At 46.5% G+C, this 17420-nt stretch overlaps 1 protein-coding gene across 3 annotated transcripts in view; it reads left to right on the top strand.

Moving 5' to 3' along the window:
- LOC147007572 (uncharacterized) overlaps positions 1–16317 on the top strand; it is an 18817-nt gene extending 2500 nt beyond the window's left edge. For 2 of the 3 annotated variants that reach the window (XM_085866881.1, XM_085866880.1), the window contains exons 2-3: positions 2063–2191; positions 3305–4250. In XM_085866881.1, coding sequence (XP_085723007.1) covers positions 2098–2191; positions 3305–4200 — 990 coding nt within the window. In that variant the 5' untranslated portion in view covers positions 2063–2097 and the 3' untranslated portion in view covers positions 4201–4250. Of the gene's footprint in view, positions 1–2060; positions 2192–3304; positions 4251–12207; positions 12405–12485; positions 12549–14356 lie in introns of those variants that run through there. The other variant, XM_085866883.1, reaches the window with a different exon arrangement.
- Positions 16318–17420: the final 1103 nt, after the last annotated feature.

The following is a 17420-nucleotide window of genomic DNA, read 5'->3' on the forward strand; positions in this document are numbered from 1 at the left end:
TCAGGGACGCTCTTTCCTTTCCTTGTGGAGGGCCAGCAGGGACACTTTCGACGCCTTCACGACCTTCTGCTCAACCCTCCGCTTCAAAAGAACTGCGCGCTCAATAACAACCCTCAGAGCCCTATCCAAAACCTTGTCAGAAACTCGTGGACAACTTCCTCCAAGACCCTTCTTCATCACTCGACTCTCAACCACCAGAACCCTGTCAAAAACCTCAGAACGACCTTCGTAACAACCCCTTTGTAACAACCCCCAAAACACCGCCTCAGAGAGTGATCGGGAATTTATGGACCTCCCTCAACGGGGCGGGGCTCGCTCGAACAGCTCTCACTACCCGCCCTGATTGGGCAGGCTCCCATGGACTCGCCCTTCCTGGGCGGGGTTTCTGCCCCTGCCGGGAAACCCCACCCACTCTTCCACGCGGGTTCGTACTTGTCGAGCAACAGTATCAATGTTGTAAAAGATCGTCGTGAAAGAGTCACAACGTTTGTGGGAGCCGAGAAACCGGAACCGCGAGATCTTGCCTTGGCACGTCAGGGTGCGAGAAGGCAGCTGGTTGGTGGTGGGTCGTGATGGGCCGAGCAGTCATGCAGATGGGATTTTTGTTGGACGGCTTGTTCGATGTAATAACATCACCAAAAGAAATCGCAACGCACGCCTTTGATTCTCCCACTAGACAAAAGGAAGGGGATCTGACGACACACATACTTAACGACATAACTGACTTTTGGGACATCTGTATGTTGAATGCATATGGTTTCCAGATCCGTAACAATATTGTTGTGATTATGGGGAAGATGATCTGATTTAACAGTAAAGATAGGATTTAAGAGTGTCGCATGGTCTGTGGACGGGAAGAATCTTCTCGCTGCATATAAGTCAGGGAATCTGTGAGCTTCAGTGTTACGTGTCACCACACGAGGGGTGGTGCGGTGTTACGTAGCTTGGGGAGCGAAGATGAGTTCCCCTGTACGTGATTACCCTCTGTTATTTCCCCGATGTTTTTATATTCCAAGCTGGGCCGTAAGCTCGGGACGTCAGTCCCTGAAACAACAGGAGAAGCCTGCCTTCCCTGGTTTGGAGGCGAAGAGGCCACGCCCCATGGGCGGAGGAGACAGAGGATAAGAAAGACAGGAGGATCGAAGGCTCATTGTGTGCTTGGCGAGGAGGCTTCGGAGAGAGCGGATCGAGCAGGGTTGATTGCACGTCTGGAGTGATCAAGCAGAGGAAATTGAGCAGAGCCGATCGAGGAGGAGCCAGCCAGATTTCTGCGTGGAGAGTGTGGAAAACTGCTTCAAGCGAAGCGCCATTCTGCCTGCGTGTTCACGTGGATGGTGGAGGCGCCTTCCTCACGGGTTCGACAAGAGACGGCTCCATTTTGCCTACAAGTGCACGTGCCAGACGAAGCTCCCCAACACCAGATCGACGAGGGCCAGACTGAGTATCGGTGTATTTAAAAAGGGGGGTTTTATTTTCGTTTGTCACCCTTTGTCTGTGTGTGCGAGGCCTCAAGCAGAATAATTGTTTATTATATTCGTTACATTTCATCTCCATTGTTGTTCTGATAAATATTTGTGTTTCATTCAATGTATTCCCTTTCAAAGAAACCGCATTTCATGTATTTATGGAGAGGTTTGTGGATCAAACCCCCTCGTGGTCGTGCTGTCCATCCTCCGTAATCCTCCTTCCGTTCCATTCCAAATCCTCCTTCGCTGTCCGCTACTACCCTCACTGGGCTCTGTTGTTTTCCCCCATACAGCGGCGTTGCCAGCCGCCGCACCCTTCAAGCACGCGCTGAAATCCATGTCAATGAACGTGTCCGCCTCCGAGGAATATATAGACCGCTCGACTGTCCCGGGAAGTTGGGCGGTGTTAACCGTCTGGCTACCACGAATTTAGGTCGTGGGATTCGAACCCCAGCACCCCTGCAACAACTGCAGTCTGGAGCGGGATTCGAACCTGGCCACCTCCACGACGATTTGTTTGTCCGGGTGCACAGTGTACACGTGTGTAGGTAGGTGTGTGCGTGTGAAAGTTCACGTTTCATTCTTCACTCTTGCAGGTGCACGAAAGCTACTCCGGACCTTTGATTCAGAAATGTCAATCCCAGAGGGTCCCGTAAGTTCTGGATCCGTATCATCTCGTGAGGTACACAGAGCCGATCAAGAGCCAGGTGTAAACAAGGGGACAGGTATGTAACTGCAGATACCTAATGGTTGTTGTTTTTTCTCATGTGCTATTTCATGTTTCACATTTTAACTTTGTGAGTTGTAAGAGTGTTACGGTTTTGGAAATGTACACTGGGGGAGAACATTCATGTACATGGAGGATTCCCCAGAATTAGTTACTTCTTAGTTTGTGTGTACATAGATCCTTGCCCTCTGGCCAGCGGTTTGAGTGTTTGTGCAAAAAACTACACAAACACCACACAAAACAAGTCCGAGTGAGGGTCTGTGATCTCTGATTGCTCTTGTTGCTTTGTTTCACCATGATCATCTCAGTTCATCTGCTGGTTGGTTATTTGTAATCATCAAACATGGAAAACTCACATCGATTTCTCTTTCCTTTAAATGTCCCCCATGTCCCCCATGTTTTTTACAGCGCGTGCGCTGTATACAATTGCACCGAGTTTGAAATGTCCCCGGCGTCGTCTACCACGTCTCCGGTGTCCCCTGTCCCCTCCCCCCCACGTGCCTCAAGACAGCCAATGACGGACGTCCGGTAGATGCAGTGCGTAACCTCGACGGAAATGGCGACAATTGATGGAAATACCCGAGTATTTCAATGGAAATTTGTGAAACTAATGTATTATATATGTGAAAACCATTTAATTTATTGCTTGACGGAAAAAAAATGAAGAAACGCTTCCCTCATGTTCGAATGAACGAAAGACGTCACTTCCGCCCACCATCGCATTTCGCGCCGATTGCCGGATGCTGAAAGCTAAGTTCTTCTTCTGCTATCATTCTTTTGCGGTCCCCTGCCACGCTGTATCGAACGATTTCATTCATTCTGTTATATATAAAGGTGCTTATCACAATAATAACAAGATTTTTACATTTCAACTATTAAGTACGCTTTTTTATTGTTTTTCAACTCAAAAAGCATAAATTGCTTATTTTAACATTAGTGTACTCATTTGCTTCACCACACGCGCTGTATATTGAAGGATTTCACTTGTTTTTCCCTTTAAATCTATCGTGTCCCCCACATTGAATTAACCTGACACTGATGTTATCCCACAATTCTGTGCAGTAACCACATCATGACCTAATTAGTTATGGCGGTTCCTTTTTCTTTGCAGAGAAACAAATGAAAAACGTTTTTTTGACTAACTCAGCACAGTTCTTCAACGAAGATCATTTCAATCATCATCCCAACCAACGGGAGAACATCAAACGAACTCACACTGGGGAGAAACTGTACAAGTGTTTCGTGTGTTCGAAGGTTTTTAGTCGGTTATCAAACTTGAACACACACACACGAACTCACACTGGGGAGAAACTGTATGAGTGTTTTGTGTGTTCGAAGGTTTTTTGTCAATTATCAAACTTGAATAACCACACACGAACTCACACTGGGGAGAAATCTCACACCTGTTCTGTGTGTTCGAAGGATTTTAGTTACTTATCACACTTGAATAAACACAAACGAATTCACACTGGGGAGAAACCGTTTGAGTGTTCTGTGTGTTCGAAGGTTTTTAGTCAGTTATCAATCTTGAATACACACACACGAACTCACACTGGGGAGAAACCGTATGAGTGTTTTGTGTGTTCGAAGGTTTTTAGTCGGTTATCAAACTTGAACACACACACACGAACTCACACGGGGGAGAAACCTCACACGTGTTCTGTGTGTTCGAAGGTTTTTCGTCAATTATCAAACTTGAATAACCACACACGAACTCACACTGGGGAGAAACCTCACACGTGTTCTGTGTGTTCCAAGGATTTTAGTCAATTATCAACCTTGAATACACACACACGAACTCACACTGGGGAGAAACCGTACGAGTGTTTCGTGTGTTCGAAGGTTTTTAGTCAATTATCAAACTTGAACAAACACAAACGAACTCACACTGGGGAGAAACCGTACGAGTGTTTAGTGTGTTCGAAGGTTTTTAGTCAATTATCAAACTTGAATATCCATGCACGAACTCACACTGGGGGGAAACCGTACAAGTGTTCTGTGTTTTGAAAGTTTTTTTTTCGTGAGTTGTCCTCCTTGAATAAACAGAAACAAAGTCACACTGGTGAGAAGAGTTTTGTTGTGGATACGCCTCCCCCCCCCCCCCCCCCGTGAGTGATTGCGAGCAATGTCGACCTATTCGGCAAACGAGGAAGGAGAATGCAAGCAGGCAGAAACACAGCCCTGGCATATACCTTCTTGACACGACTCCTCTGAGTGTTTGCGGTAACCCCTTTGAAGCAGCTAAGGTCCTCCAATCTCTTGGGGAAAGTAAAATGGCTGACTGCAACAAAAATATGCCTGACAATGACAACTAGCAGAAACCCCGTCACAGACGGATTCCGTTCATTCAACCACCCTCACCAGCTCACCCACACTCGAGGGACATGGACTGGACAGGGCGTGCTTGCCTCCGGATACTCATCCCCCGCCCCTGCCCCATTCCCCCCCGCCTCCCACCCCCCGCCTTCAATTTGCTTACCCCCGCCCAAAAATGTAATTACCCCGGCCCCGCCCCCGCCTCTTCACTCCCCGCCTCCCGTCTCTTGATTCCCCGCCCCACCTGTCCCCGGGCCCCCCCCGCCCTGTCCACCCCTCACACTCAACCCCGCCTAATTCACCCCAGCCCCCGCCCACTCATCCTCCGCCCCATTTCCCCTGTCTCCCGCTTTCAATTTGCTTTCCCCCCCCCCAAAATTTGCTTACCTTGCCCCCCGCCTCTTCACTCCCTGCCCCCGTTTCTTCATCCCCGCCCCCGCCTCTTCAATGCTCGCCCCCGTCTCAACGAAAAGTGTTTATTCTGCTTCAGAGTTGAAGGTTGGCTATTGCCTCTATGTGCGATGCACTCTTCCAGGTACGAAGTTTCTTTCAGTCCAGGTCACAGTACCGAGAAAAACGTGACGTGACCGCTAGGAGGAGCACAAAATTTGTCCTTCAGTATTAATATATAGGTTAGTCAGAGAAAATGACTGACGGGACACAGACACCTGGTAGGCTGAGGCCTAAGTCTGTGCGGCCGCACCGAACAGCCGGAATGTGTGCTGAAAAGGATAATGACCACCTTCTCCAGCGAGGAATAGAATCCCTGCCTCACGAGAGGACAGAGCTCCACATCAAAGCTGAAAGGTGTCACCTGTTCCACAACCAAGAACTACGAGGTTCCAGCCAAATCGGAGAAAAATAAGTGAACAGAGCTGGAGCTCAGAGGAGAAGGAAATCATCCTCCACTGCAAAGTGTATTCTACACACGAAGCATGGGGGATGAAGCTGCGTCGGTGTTGCCGTTGGGAAGAGATCCTCAGTTCCCAATGACAGGACACGTTGCTTGGCGTTTTGCACCCACAGTGTCTATCTTCTATCTATAATTCCAGCAATCTCTGTTTGTTTGCCTTTTCAAGGTTTGAAATTAATCGGACAAGTGGTTCCCAAGTTATGGCCAAGTTAGAGCGCATTCCCCATTACGGGTTACAACATACGGACTTCCAGACAGTGATGACTCACTGTATTCTAATAATTTCTCGATTTCTTATGCGCATTTAAAGATAAACACAATGCCCCAATGCAGTCGTCGTTTACAAGAGCGAAGGAACGGCCTGTGTGGTTGTTTGAAAGTTTTTTATTTTTTTGCACGTACGGCCACACACTTACGGCTACGCACTTAGGGCACACGAGAGCGAATGAACGGCCTGTGTGGTTGTTGTTTCTGGCACGCGGTTTGAAAATATATATTTTTTTTTTTTGCACGTACGGGCACGCGAGAGCGAAGGTACAACCTGTGTGGTTGTTGTGTCTGGCATTCAGTTTGAAAGTTTTTATTTTATTTTGCACGTACGGCCACGCACGTACAGGCACACACGAGTTGTATGAAAACACGAGTAGTCTCTAAACTTCGTAGGTGGTAATTACCTACAAATAAAAATTAGAAGGTGGGAATAACGAACATGAAACAGGTGGGAACAGAGGGGGAGCACTCGGTAGAGTGCAAAACCTCCGCTGCCAATACTGCTCGGTCACTCAAGTGAACCTGATATCCTATTCATTCAATTTGACGTCAACAGTGCTCACAGAGTTATAGTTTGCAACTTTCCCTTTTACTTTTAACTTTTACATACTCAATTCATTCGTCCTCACGACTCAATTCGTACTCCACATACTCAATTCATTCTCTAAAAAAAAAATCGTTAGAGAAAAAAAACACAAATTTTGTTTTTTTTTCTCTCACAAATTTTTTTTTGGGGGGGGGTGGGGTTGGAAATCACGTAAAACATGAAGAAATGCAAAAACAAAAATTCAAATATTTTTTCAAAATGGCCGCCATGGCGGCCATATTGGACTTTGGACCAAGTCCAAAATATAATGGCATGATCTTTGGACCATATCTAATCCCCCCACCAAGTTTCGTCGAAATCCGTCGAGGAGTTTTTTCCGTAATACTGTTCACAAACAAACAAACGGGTGAAAACAGTAACCTCCTTCCATCTTCGATGGCGGAGGTTAATAACGAACACGAAACAGGTGGGAATAACGAACACGAAACAGGTGGGAATAACGAACACTAAACAGGTGGGAATAACGAACACTAAACAGGTGGGAATAATGAACACTAAACAGGTGGGAATAACGAACACTAAACAGGTGGGAATAACCAACACTAAACAGGTGGGAATAACGAACACTAAACAGGTGGGAATAACGAACACTAAACAGGTGGGAATAACGAACACTAAACAGGTGGGAATAACGAACACTAAACAGGTGGGAATAACGAACACTAAACAGGTGGGAATAACGAACACTAAACAGGTGGGAATAACGAACACTAAACAGGTGGGAATAACCAACACTAAACAGGTGGGAATAACGAACACTAAACAGGTGGGAATAACCAACACTAAACAGGTGGGAATAACGAACACTAAACAGGTGGGAATAACGAACACTAAACAGTTGGGAATAACGAATACTAAATAGGTGGGAATAACGAACACTAAACAGGTGGGAATAACGAACACTAAACAGGTGAGAATAACGAACACTAAACAGGTGGGAATAACGAATACTAAATAGATGGGAATAACGAACACTAAACAGGTGGGAATAACGAACACTAAACAGGTGGGAATAACGAACACTAAACAGGTGGGAATAACGAACACTAAACAGGTGGGAATAACGAACACTCAACAGGTGGGAATAACGAACACCAAACAGGTGGGAATAACGAACACGAAACAGGTGGGAATAACGAACACTAAACAGGTGGGAATGACGAACACTGAACAAGTGGGAATAACGAACACTAAACAGATGGGAATAACGAACATGAAACAGGTTGGAATAACGAACACTAAACAGATGGGAAAGACGAACACTAAACAGGTGGGAACGACGAACACTAAACAGCTGGGAATGACGAACACTAAACAGGTGGGAATGACGAACACTAAACAGGTGGGAATGACGAACACTAAACAGGTGGGAATGACGAACACTAAACAGGTGGGAATGATGAACACGAAACAGGTGGGAATGATGAACACTAAACAGGTGGGAATGACGAACACGAAAAACAGGTGGGAATAACGACATTTCACCCAAGGTGTGACGACTCATGTAGAATGTTTTAATGATAATTAGGACGTCATAGGTCATGTGGTGTGGCAGCCATATTGGAAAAATGGAAAAACTTTGGACATCTATATCTCTGAAACAACACCAAGGAAAAAAAAATTAAACTTTACACATGGCAAGTACTCCTCATGGGGAATGAGTGATTTTTTTGACGTCATAATTGCATTTGTGGAACGCTGCAACCAATCAGTATGAAAATGTTTGAGGGTCATCTCGGGATAAAAGGGTCCACAGGAATTTTTTTCAAAATGACGTCATCATCCACTGAGATGCTAAATTTTGGAGGTCAAGGCGATCACGTGACTGTAACTGTGTCAAAATGGCAGTCGCGTAAATTCCTTCCAACATCTTCTCCACACACACCAGTGAGAAAGCTACCAAATTTGTGTTCCAAAACCAGGCCAGGGATCAGGTAACCTCCAGGTCCGGTGATATTAGTTCCTTTCCCCCAGTTCACATTTCATCCGTCATTCCTGCAGGTGGACAAAGGATATTCCTGCCCTTTGATCCTGACATGTCAATCCCTTGTGCCCAAGATCCTGAGAACCAAATGTGTTTCGGATCTTTTTCTTTTTGTGAGGAACACGAGTCAGGTGTAAACAAGGGGAAAGGTAAGTAGCTGGGAACCTCCTGTTGAAGAATTTTTTCTCTGTGTTTTCATGCTTCACATTTTCCTTTATTGTGAACTTTTCTGGAATTGGAATTCAAGATCAGGTATTGTCATCGTGCAAAGTCTGCCCATCTGTCCCTCACGTCTGTGTCCTGTTTCGATTTCTCTTGTGAAATCGCTGTGCTGATCAGACTGAAATTTGGCAGCTCGGTTCTGCTCCTGAATGGTAATGAGGATTGCAAAGCTCTTCCCGGTCACGTGACTTTAAGTCGGTCAAAATGGTGGACTGAGTAAATTCCTTCAGAAATTTCTCCAGACCCCCCCCAACCCCCAAGTCAGAATGACCAGGGTAGGGGTGTTAAATTGTGGAAGTCATGTCGATCAGGTGACCAGAAGTGTGTCAAAATGGGCAGTTTACTAAACTTTTGGGGAAAGTGCATGAATTCCTAAAAAAAATCTCCAAACCCACCTGGAGAGTCAGTGGGCGTCAACTGTGGTGGTATGGACATGTGACTCGAGAGAGAGTGGGAAAGAGATCGAGGTAAAGGGAGTGAGAGAGATGGAGATAGAGTTTAAGAGGGAGGGAGAGAGATGGAGACAGAGAAAGAGAGGGGGAGAGGTACAGGGAGAGAGGGGGAGGGGAGAGATAGTGAGGAAGAGGGAGGGAGAGAGATGGAGATAGTGTTGGAGATCGAGAGTGGAAGAGGGAGGGAGAGAGAGATGGAGACAGAGAAAGAGAAAAGACTCGAAGAGAGCCAACATGAGACGATTCTAACTCCAGTTGTGATGTGCATCATGATTTACAAAGTTCACTTGACCATTGATCTGTTCAATCTGAAGTTGAATCAGTTCATCTTTGTATTACAGTCCGTACGTTTTTCAAGAACGTTTAAAAACCAGACTCGGTGGTGTCATTGTTGGAGCATCCACTCTAAGCCTGGGAGGGTGGTGGTTTGTCACCCTGGCTGAGTCACACCAAAGACATTAAAAACACACGTTCTGCTTCCTTGCTTGACGTTCAGCATTTATAAGGATAGAACATGGCCAAACAACCACAGGTTGGTAATAAGAGGGCAACCTTCGATGGGCCTCCAAGGCTCCTCCTCCATCAAACGTTCCTTTTAAGGAAATATACTATTATTATCTCTTGAGTGGTTCACAAGTTATTGCAGTCACACGGATTTTCAATGAACGGGCACTTGACCTTCGGTTTTTGACCTTTTCAACCCAAATTTTATGCGTTCGTGCATGTGTCATTGTCCATAGTTATGAGAAGTTTGGTCAAAATCGCTTTCGCGGTTAACAAGTTATCATGGAAAGTGAAATCTGCTACCTTCAGCTGAAGGTAACATGACCTTTGACCCCAAAATCTTATGAGTTGACCTTTGCATCAAAGCACTTACTTCCACCAATCCCTTCAGTGGTTCACAAGTTATCGTGGCGACAAACAATGATCACGGGTGGACGAACGCACGGACGTACACCCCAAAAACATAATGCCTCACATCGTGAACTTAAGTGCTTGCCATGTAAGGCCTCCTTCGAGCGGTCAAACTCGTGGTCCGCAGATCGGGAAAGGTCTGCCCTGTACGGCGGGTTTCAGATCACCTCCCACTGAAGTTTGATGAAACTATGTTCCAGATGAGCTAACAATTCGGCCAGCTAAAAAAATCAGAAACACAGGTGAATTCACATGCATACCTGTGTGTAACACCAACTCTCCGCAAATGGTACAATGGGCTTCTCCGTCGGTGGAGGAGTTGGGATCCATGACATACTTCAACAGCACACACTAAAACAACAGTGACAAGGAAAACAGGTGTAAAAAGGTAAATAAAATATTTGTCCATTGAGGAATAACACAGGATAATTGGTGGATGATGAGGGTGACATGGCACGCTTTAAGATTGTTACGGTTCTCGGAACCGTTTGCATACAACAGAGAGTTGTCCCGAGTCAGTTATCCCATTAATATACGTGTTGATAGATCCCTTCCTTGTGTTGTGGGAAGACCCCGGGGTGCGTTGCGATGGGCTATACTTAGGTTATTCGATCATTTTTCCCCTTTTATTTTATTCCCCCCCATTCAAACTAGCGTCTGGCCGAAAACCCGCCCAGAAAGGCGGACCACATGAAGGCCCGGTCCAATCGGGATGCTCGGATCGGACGATGACGTCGGTTTCGCCATGGCTCCTCCCCGAGCTCCGTGATCTATAAAGTAAGGAGCAATCCTCAGAGTTGGGGTGAAGAAGTCAGTCGAAATTGTTGGATGCGAAGGTATTGAGTTGAATGGGAAGGTTGTTGTTGTGGGGGCCGTTGGAAGGAGAAGTGGGAAAGGGAATTGAAGGAGTCGTTGCGAAGGTGTTCCGCTGCTTGGCTCTGCTGACGTCTCACCTCGACGGCCAGCCTACTGGTCCCCACCAAAACGACCTCAACCAACCCTCTTGGCTGGTCCTGCCACTGCTCAACTCTCGCCATTTTGGACTCCGCTCTCCTCCACTCAAGCTCCTGATGCAGACACAATGACCACACGTGCGGCTCTGGACCGAGCTGCACAGCTTTTATTTGGTGCCGCACCCCGGAGCATCCATTCCCCCGAAACGCTCAGGTACCAAAACTGTGACCTCAACTCCCTCCCTCCCTGGCTACAAAAGTCCTTTACCTTTCATTGGGGTTATTTTGTCTGAGTGTGTGTCTGAGTGTGTTGGCGCCTGTCCATTAGATAAGCCTTATAAATCTTCATTGTTGTGATTGTTGTTGCTTTTATTAATCTCGCGTCAAGTCTGCACTGTGTCCGCTTTTCTAAGTTGGTTGTATAATTGTCGCACCACACCTCTCTCATTTTTCCCTGCATTACATCCCCAATAAACCTTTTGTTGTGCCACATGCTTTTCCTCGCTTATTGTAAATAAATAATAATTGTAGAAATGTTCCCAGCTCACCTTTGTCCTTTCCTCCATTGGTCCAGCATGGTTTGGATCTAAGTTCAGCCGGGTCTTTATTCCCAACAATCTGTTCCTTTTCGCCGATACGTCCTTGGCAGTGCCGCTCGGCTGCATCCGATCCGGAAAGGTGATCCGATCCGGGAGAGTGATCCGGTTCGGACAAGGCGTACCGAGGGCGTGGTTCCAAGGTGGTTAAACCGCGTGGTTAATGAGGTAACCTGATTCTAGACAGAAGGAACCTTGGTCACGCAGTTGACTTAATGGCGTCCACAGTCGGTTAAGCGAACCGCCGTGTCACGGAATTATCTATGAGCGACGGCCTCCAATTCCGGGGAATCTGGTGGGAATCGACGTAGCTTGCCCCACTAAGTGGTCTTCTCACCCGACCCTGCCCGTACGCAACAATATTGTTATGGATGGGGTCTCGGGGGTAAAATGGGGGCATACGTTAGAATAGCCCGGCAGCATGCCACGGGGCCTACGGCAGCACAACAGGGCCTATGACATCACAATGGGGCCTACCACGCGTACCCAAGTGTTTCATATTTTTCCCCTTTGACTTGGTCCCCCTGCCTCCATTGCAGGTGGTATCTTGTTGAATATCATGACCTTGTGGATGACGATGGCATTGCAACACAGTTGTAATATTAATCTCATCATTTTATTTAGAATTTTAACGGTTTGGTCGTTTTTCTCGTGACACGATCAATTAATTAGTTTTCCTCATTGTTTCGTCGGTCACGTGACTGGGGCGGCGCGAATCTGCCGCTGAGAAACTGCGATTCGATGACTTTCGTGATCACGTGGTTTTATTTTGCCGGAATATTTCAGCCTCTCCAGTCACGTGTTCAGTGTCCTCGAGTGAGGACGATGCGCGATGATCCGAGATCTCTGTGTGGAAGATCACAAAACGAACACCCTGAGAACCACGAGCGGCTTCGATGGAGGAAACACGGTCGATCCGAGAGTCCGTCCCTCACACAGCGGGTCCACGGTCGGTTCACCCGAGGACGAGGAGCCCGGACCCGGTACGTGACGTTCACTCCGGACCGACATCTTGTTCTTCCTGAAAGTTTCGTTTTTATTTAACGGATTTGTTTGTGTTTCAGATCCCGTTGTGAAAGTGAAGGTCGAGTCCGAGTTCGTCGATGATTCGTTCCCTCCGTACGTAGGTTGGAACCACAAACTCGTTCTTCATGTTCACACAGTAGTTTATTGTTTATAATGACAATTATAATAACAACAAGGAGGTGTCTGTGATCTCCAAATGTTTGTTTAGACCGCCGTTCGACCTTGACCATCAATATTCAGGGATAAAGTGTAAATTAATAAAAAATAGATTAACAAACACAAACAGAGAACCGGACAGTTTGTAAGAAGTTGTTTATAATGATTTGTAAAGAGAACGTACACACAAGCGGTGTGACGATGTAGAAATCCTTGTGTCACGTACATAAACCGCCTCCTCGTCAGTCACTTGTCACAGGTACGAACAGGTGTCACAGTCATTCTGGGAAACAAGAGAAGAAGAGTCGGCGGGTTCACATGGGTCCAAATAAAGGGGGGGAGTGGAATGTGCAAGGGAAACTGTTTTCAGAGTTGTGAAGGGAGAATGTGTGTGGTGTGAGATTAATTGGTGTGAGTGAGGTGTGACCATCAGTGAGTCCTGAAAAGGACGGTTGGTGATTTGTGTTGATTGTTCGTGCGTCCAGAGGGAATGAGGTGTAACGGAGATAGAGGAGAAGGTTTGTGTAAGTCAGTGTGTTTGGACCACGTGGCCAGGAACTCTCTGCTGGATCTGTCCTTCTGCCTGGTGTTGGACTTCGCTCACTTGTGCTTGTTCTCCAGACACCAGTCCGTGTGGTCTCTCCATTCCCAGGTGTACTTTTTCCTGGACTCTGGTTCACACTTTTAGAAGCCCCATTCTGCTCTCCACCAGACACGCACCTCTTCTCATTTTTCTCTTCTCAAAACATCACTTGCACCTAATTTGCACCTCATTCATGCACCGTAGACGCCCCATTTCCCTCCCTCTTTCCCCCACCGAAGCGACTGGGTTCACGCTGGTCCGTCGGCTGCTCCAGGTATTCTCAAGGTTGCAATCACCTCGAGCTGTCTCGATCTTTCTTGCTATTCCAATTTCCTTGGGTGTGTGTCTGATGGCGCCTGTCATGTTCGTGTAAGTTAAGAATGAGCAAATTATCTGTATCGGGTGAGCTCCACACTCTGTCCTCTTGTAAATACTTGCATATCTTTTGCCTCACCCCATGAATCCATGCTGTTGACATTGTTCTTGCATTAAAACCTTTTATTATTGTGCCACATGCCCCCTCCTCGCCATAATTATCAATAAACCTGATTTTTGATAAATGTACCCAGCTCGTTCTGTCTTGTTCCTATTGGTTCAGCCTAGTCCACACACACGTTCTCCTGGAAGTTCTGTACCACGAATTTGCTCTTGTTACTGGTGTGTACTTGGCAGCTCTGCTCGGCTGTACCTGCTACGGTCAGTTAACACAAGTACGCATCGAGGGCACGGAACTCACTTGGTGCGGTCAATCCACCGGAAACAGAAACACATGAAGTAGTGTAATCCTGCCAGGATTGGCAGTACCAATCAGCGTTCATGGTTGCTTAGCAACCTCTCGGCACGTGGAGTTATCTGTGCCCGGTGGCATCAAGAACGGGCATTCGGGAGGGACCCGAGTGTTTCCCCTCATCGCGAGCCTCAAACCCCGGATCCGCAACAATATTAACAACCAAAGTTGTCTTTTTGGAACACCCTGTAGATCTTTCACCATACATCGTTTTTGGCCTTATTTCTTTGTATTGGTAAAGGATAAGTTTGAGTTAACCTGGTTAATTTGAGTAAAGTTATCTGATTCATTTGGGTGTGGTAACGTGTGTGATTGAAACAACATCTTAATTCAGTCATGTTGAAGTAAATTTTATTTTTTAATGATGTTTTGTATTTTTTCAGATCATGTTTTGAAAGTGAAGATCAAGTCTGAGATCGTGGATGAATCGTCCTCTCAAGACAAAGGTGTGAACCTGATTTTTATCATAAACTAGCATGGACCGGCTCGCTACGCTCACCTCTCCACACGTCGTTGCAGAGACTGACGTCACAGATTTACTGTGTTGTCATGATTTACACCAATCATCATCCAAACATTTATTTTCCACAAATTTATTTGGAATATTGGTGATATTTATTATATTTACTTGAAATTTCATTTGTGATGAAAGAAGGTCCAAGTGGTCCAAGTGGTCAAGGATCTCAGCTGTCTTATCTGTCTGAAGGGTGTAAGGGGTCTAAATGGTGTTGAGGTCTGAGGGGTCTTTTGGTTCTTCAGCATCTTTGTGGGTCTTTGGGGTAGTCAGGGTTTTTTGGTTTATTTGGGTGTTTATGGTCTTCGTGGTCTTCTGGGTCTCACCAGTGTGAGAGCTTGGTACCCGGTCATCACTGCCAGCAGTTATAAAGTGGCAGTTGTAATGACGTCTCTTATTAATTACATAACACACCTGTACACAAACACCACACAGAGTACACCACACAAAACAACTCCTGGTGAGTGTTTGCAATCTCTGATTGCTCTTTTTCTTGTTTTATTTTTCATCGGTCATCTGAGTTCATCTTTAGTCCGGGAGCCAACCGATCAAAATTAAAAAAAAATTGCCCGGTCTGCTATAAAATTTTTGTGTTGATTTTCATAAAGAGACACCCTTTGAGTATATGAAAACCAATGTTGGCAATGGTGAAACTCTTGCGCAACAACACAGTCAACACTTTTGCGAGCCCCCTCTGATAACACAATGTTGGCAAAAGCGAAGATGTAGGATGGGGGTAGGGGTAATTCATATTGTCCTAAAATCATAACCACTAAACCTATATACACAAATGACCCCTCTTATTAAAGAGGAGTTCATTTCCTATATCACAATTGGTGTAGATTTAACCTACCTACAATTGACAAGGTTATATGTCAAACAACAAAAGATTTATGCAACTCAGAAATGCTTGACTATCAATGGGGTCAGGAACAAGAACATACTTTTACATGCCATGGTTTTAAGGAAGATAAAATTAGAAATGGATTAACACAATATTGTGACATGAAACATCCTCTTCAGAGGAAGAGTCACTCTCTGAAACAACTCCACCACATGAACCTCTCTGACGAAGGCATATGCATGTCACTCAGCAAGGCACAGCAGCCTTTTTGCATGAACATCGTTTCAGACATTTGGATAATTTGCACATGCAAGACACCGTTTTGTCTATGTTTGGCTTGGCTGGCTTAGACATGAGAATTGGGACCAGTTTTCCATTGATAAGGGTTCTGCCAAATGTTGTGGCTGGGGAAGTGCTCGGTCACTGAGATGTGCACGTCTATACAGAAGCAATTGATATAATGCTCTTAAAACAAGGAAGTAAAACGCATCTTCTGTTGCTGGCAGTGACCTAAGGTCTAATTTTGAAGAGACAAACATATGCTGCCTGAGGGTATCCAAACAGCTGAACCCTTTTTGGCCATGCAGAGCAGTCCAGTATACTCTGGCCTCATCAATGACACATTCTGTTGCTGCCATTTCACTATCTCTTCCAAAATCAACAAGGTGGGGAAGGTTTCCTATCAGTCCCAGAGAAACCTGTGCCGCTCTTCTTTTCACAGGAACACAGGCATCATCCCAACTGACTGGAAGAGGGGCCTTGTTGTCCCTCTCTGGAAAGGGAAGGGTGATCGCCAAGACTGCAACAACTACCGAGGGGTGACGCTGCTCTCAGTGCCGGGCAAGGTCTTTGCTCGGATAATTCTTGATAGGGTTCGCCACCATCTGCTTGAGCACCAGCGTCCAGAGCACTCAGGCTTTACACCAAAGAGGTCAACGATTGACCGTATCCTTGCCCTTCGTGTCCTCACCGAACGCAGACGAGAGTTTCGGCAGGGGCTGCTTGCAGCCTATGTTGATCTCTGTAAAGCGTTCGATTCAGTGAATCGGGATGTCCTCTGGAGGATTCTTGGTCTTCGTGGGGTGCCACCGAAAATGATCGATCTGATGTCTGAACTCTACTCTGGTACTGAGAGTGCTGTGAAGTGTGGTGGTACCATCTCTGACTTATTTCCAGTTGTTACTGGAGTTCGTCAGGGATGTGTACTTGCCCCCACACTTTTCAGCACTTGTATGGACTGGATTTTAGGGAGGATGTCGGAGAGATCAAGTTGCGGTGCATCGTTTGGCAATGTCAAGATCTCGGACCTTGATTTTGCAGATGATGCAGTCATCTTTGCGGAGACTTTAGACATCCTCTTGGGGGCCCTCGAGGTGCTGAATGAGGAGTCGGAGCCGTTGGGATTACGGATTTCTTGGGTCAAAACTAAGATCCAGGCTTTCGGTGACATCTTGGATGCTGCTGTCCTGTCTGTGTCTGTTTGTGGTGAGGATGTTGAGGTCGTGGATAGATTCACTTACCTTGGCAGTGATATTCATGTCTCCGCAGGTTGTGAGCTGGAGGTCAATAGACGTCTGGGTCGGGCCTGGGGAGTCATGGATTCACTGGATCATGGGGTGTGGCGCTGCCGGTACCTGTGCGGGAGGACGAAAGTCCGAGTCTTCAGGTCCTTGGTACTTCCAGTCTTGCTCTATGGGTGCGAGACTTGGACTTTGACCAAGGATCTGAGACAGAGACTTAATTCCTTTGGTACCAGGTCTCTTCGGAGAATCCTTGGCTATCGCTGGTCGGATTTTGTGTCCAACGAGCGGTTGCTGAGAGAGACTCGGATGAGATTTGTTACCTGCATAGTCCGTGAGCGTCAGCTGCGGCTGTATGGACATGTGGCTCGTTTTCCTGATGCTGATCCTGCTCACCAGATTCTCTCAGCGAGGGAGTCTCATGAGTGGAGGAGGCCAGTGGGCCGACCACGTGCCTCATGGTTGCAGCAGGTTGACCATCATCTCAAGGAGATGGGGATGGGCCTGGCATCTGCCTGGGGGATGGCCAGATGGAGGCCCCTGGAGTACCGGCGGAAAGTGGACGCAGC

This window comes from Eptatretus burgeri, unplaced genomic scaffold, assembly GCF_056783735.1.
Source record: "Eptatretus burgeri isolate ZD-2024b unplaced genomic scaffold, Ebu_testis_v1 Ebu_testis_scaffold_97, whole genome shotgun sequence".
In the NCBI taxonomy this organism is placed as follows: Eukaryota; Metazoa; Chordata; class Myxini; order Myxiniformes; family Myxinidae; genus Eptatretus; species Eptatretus burgeri.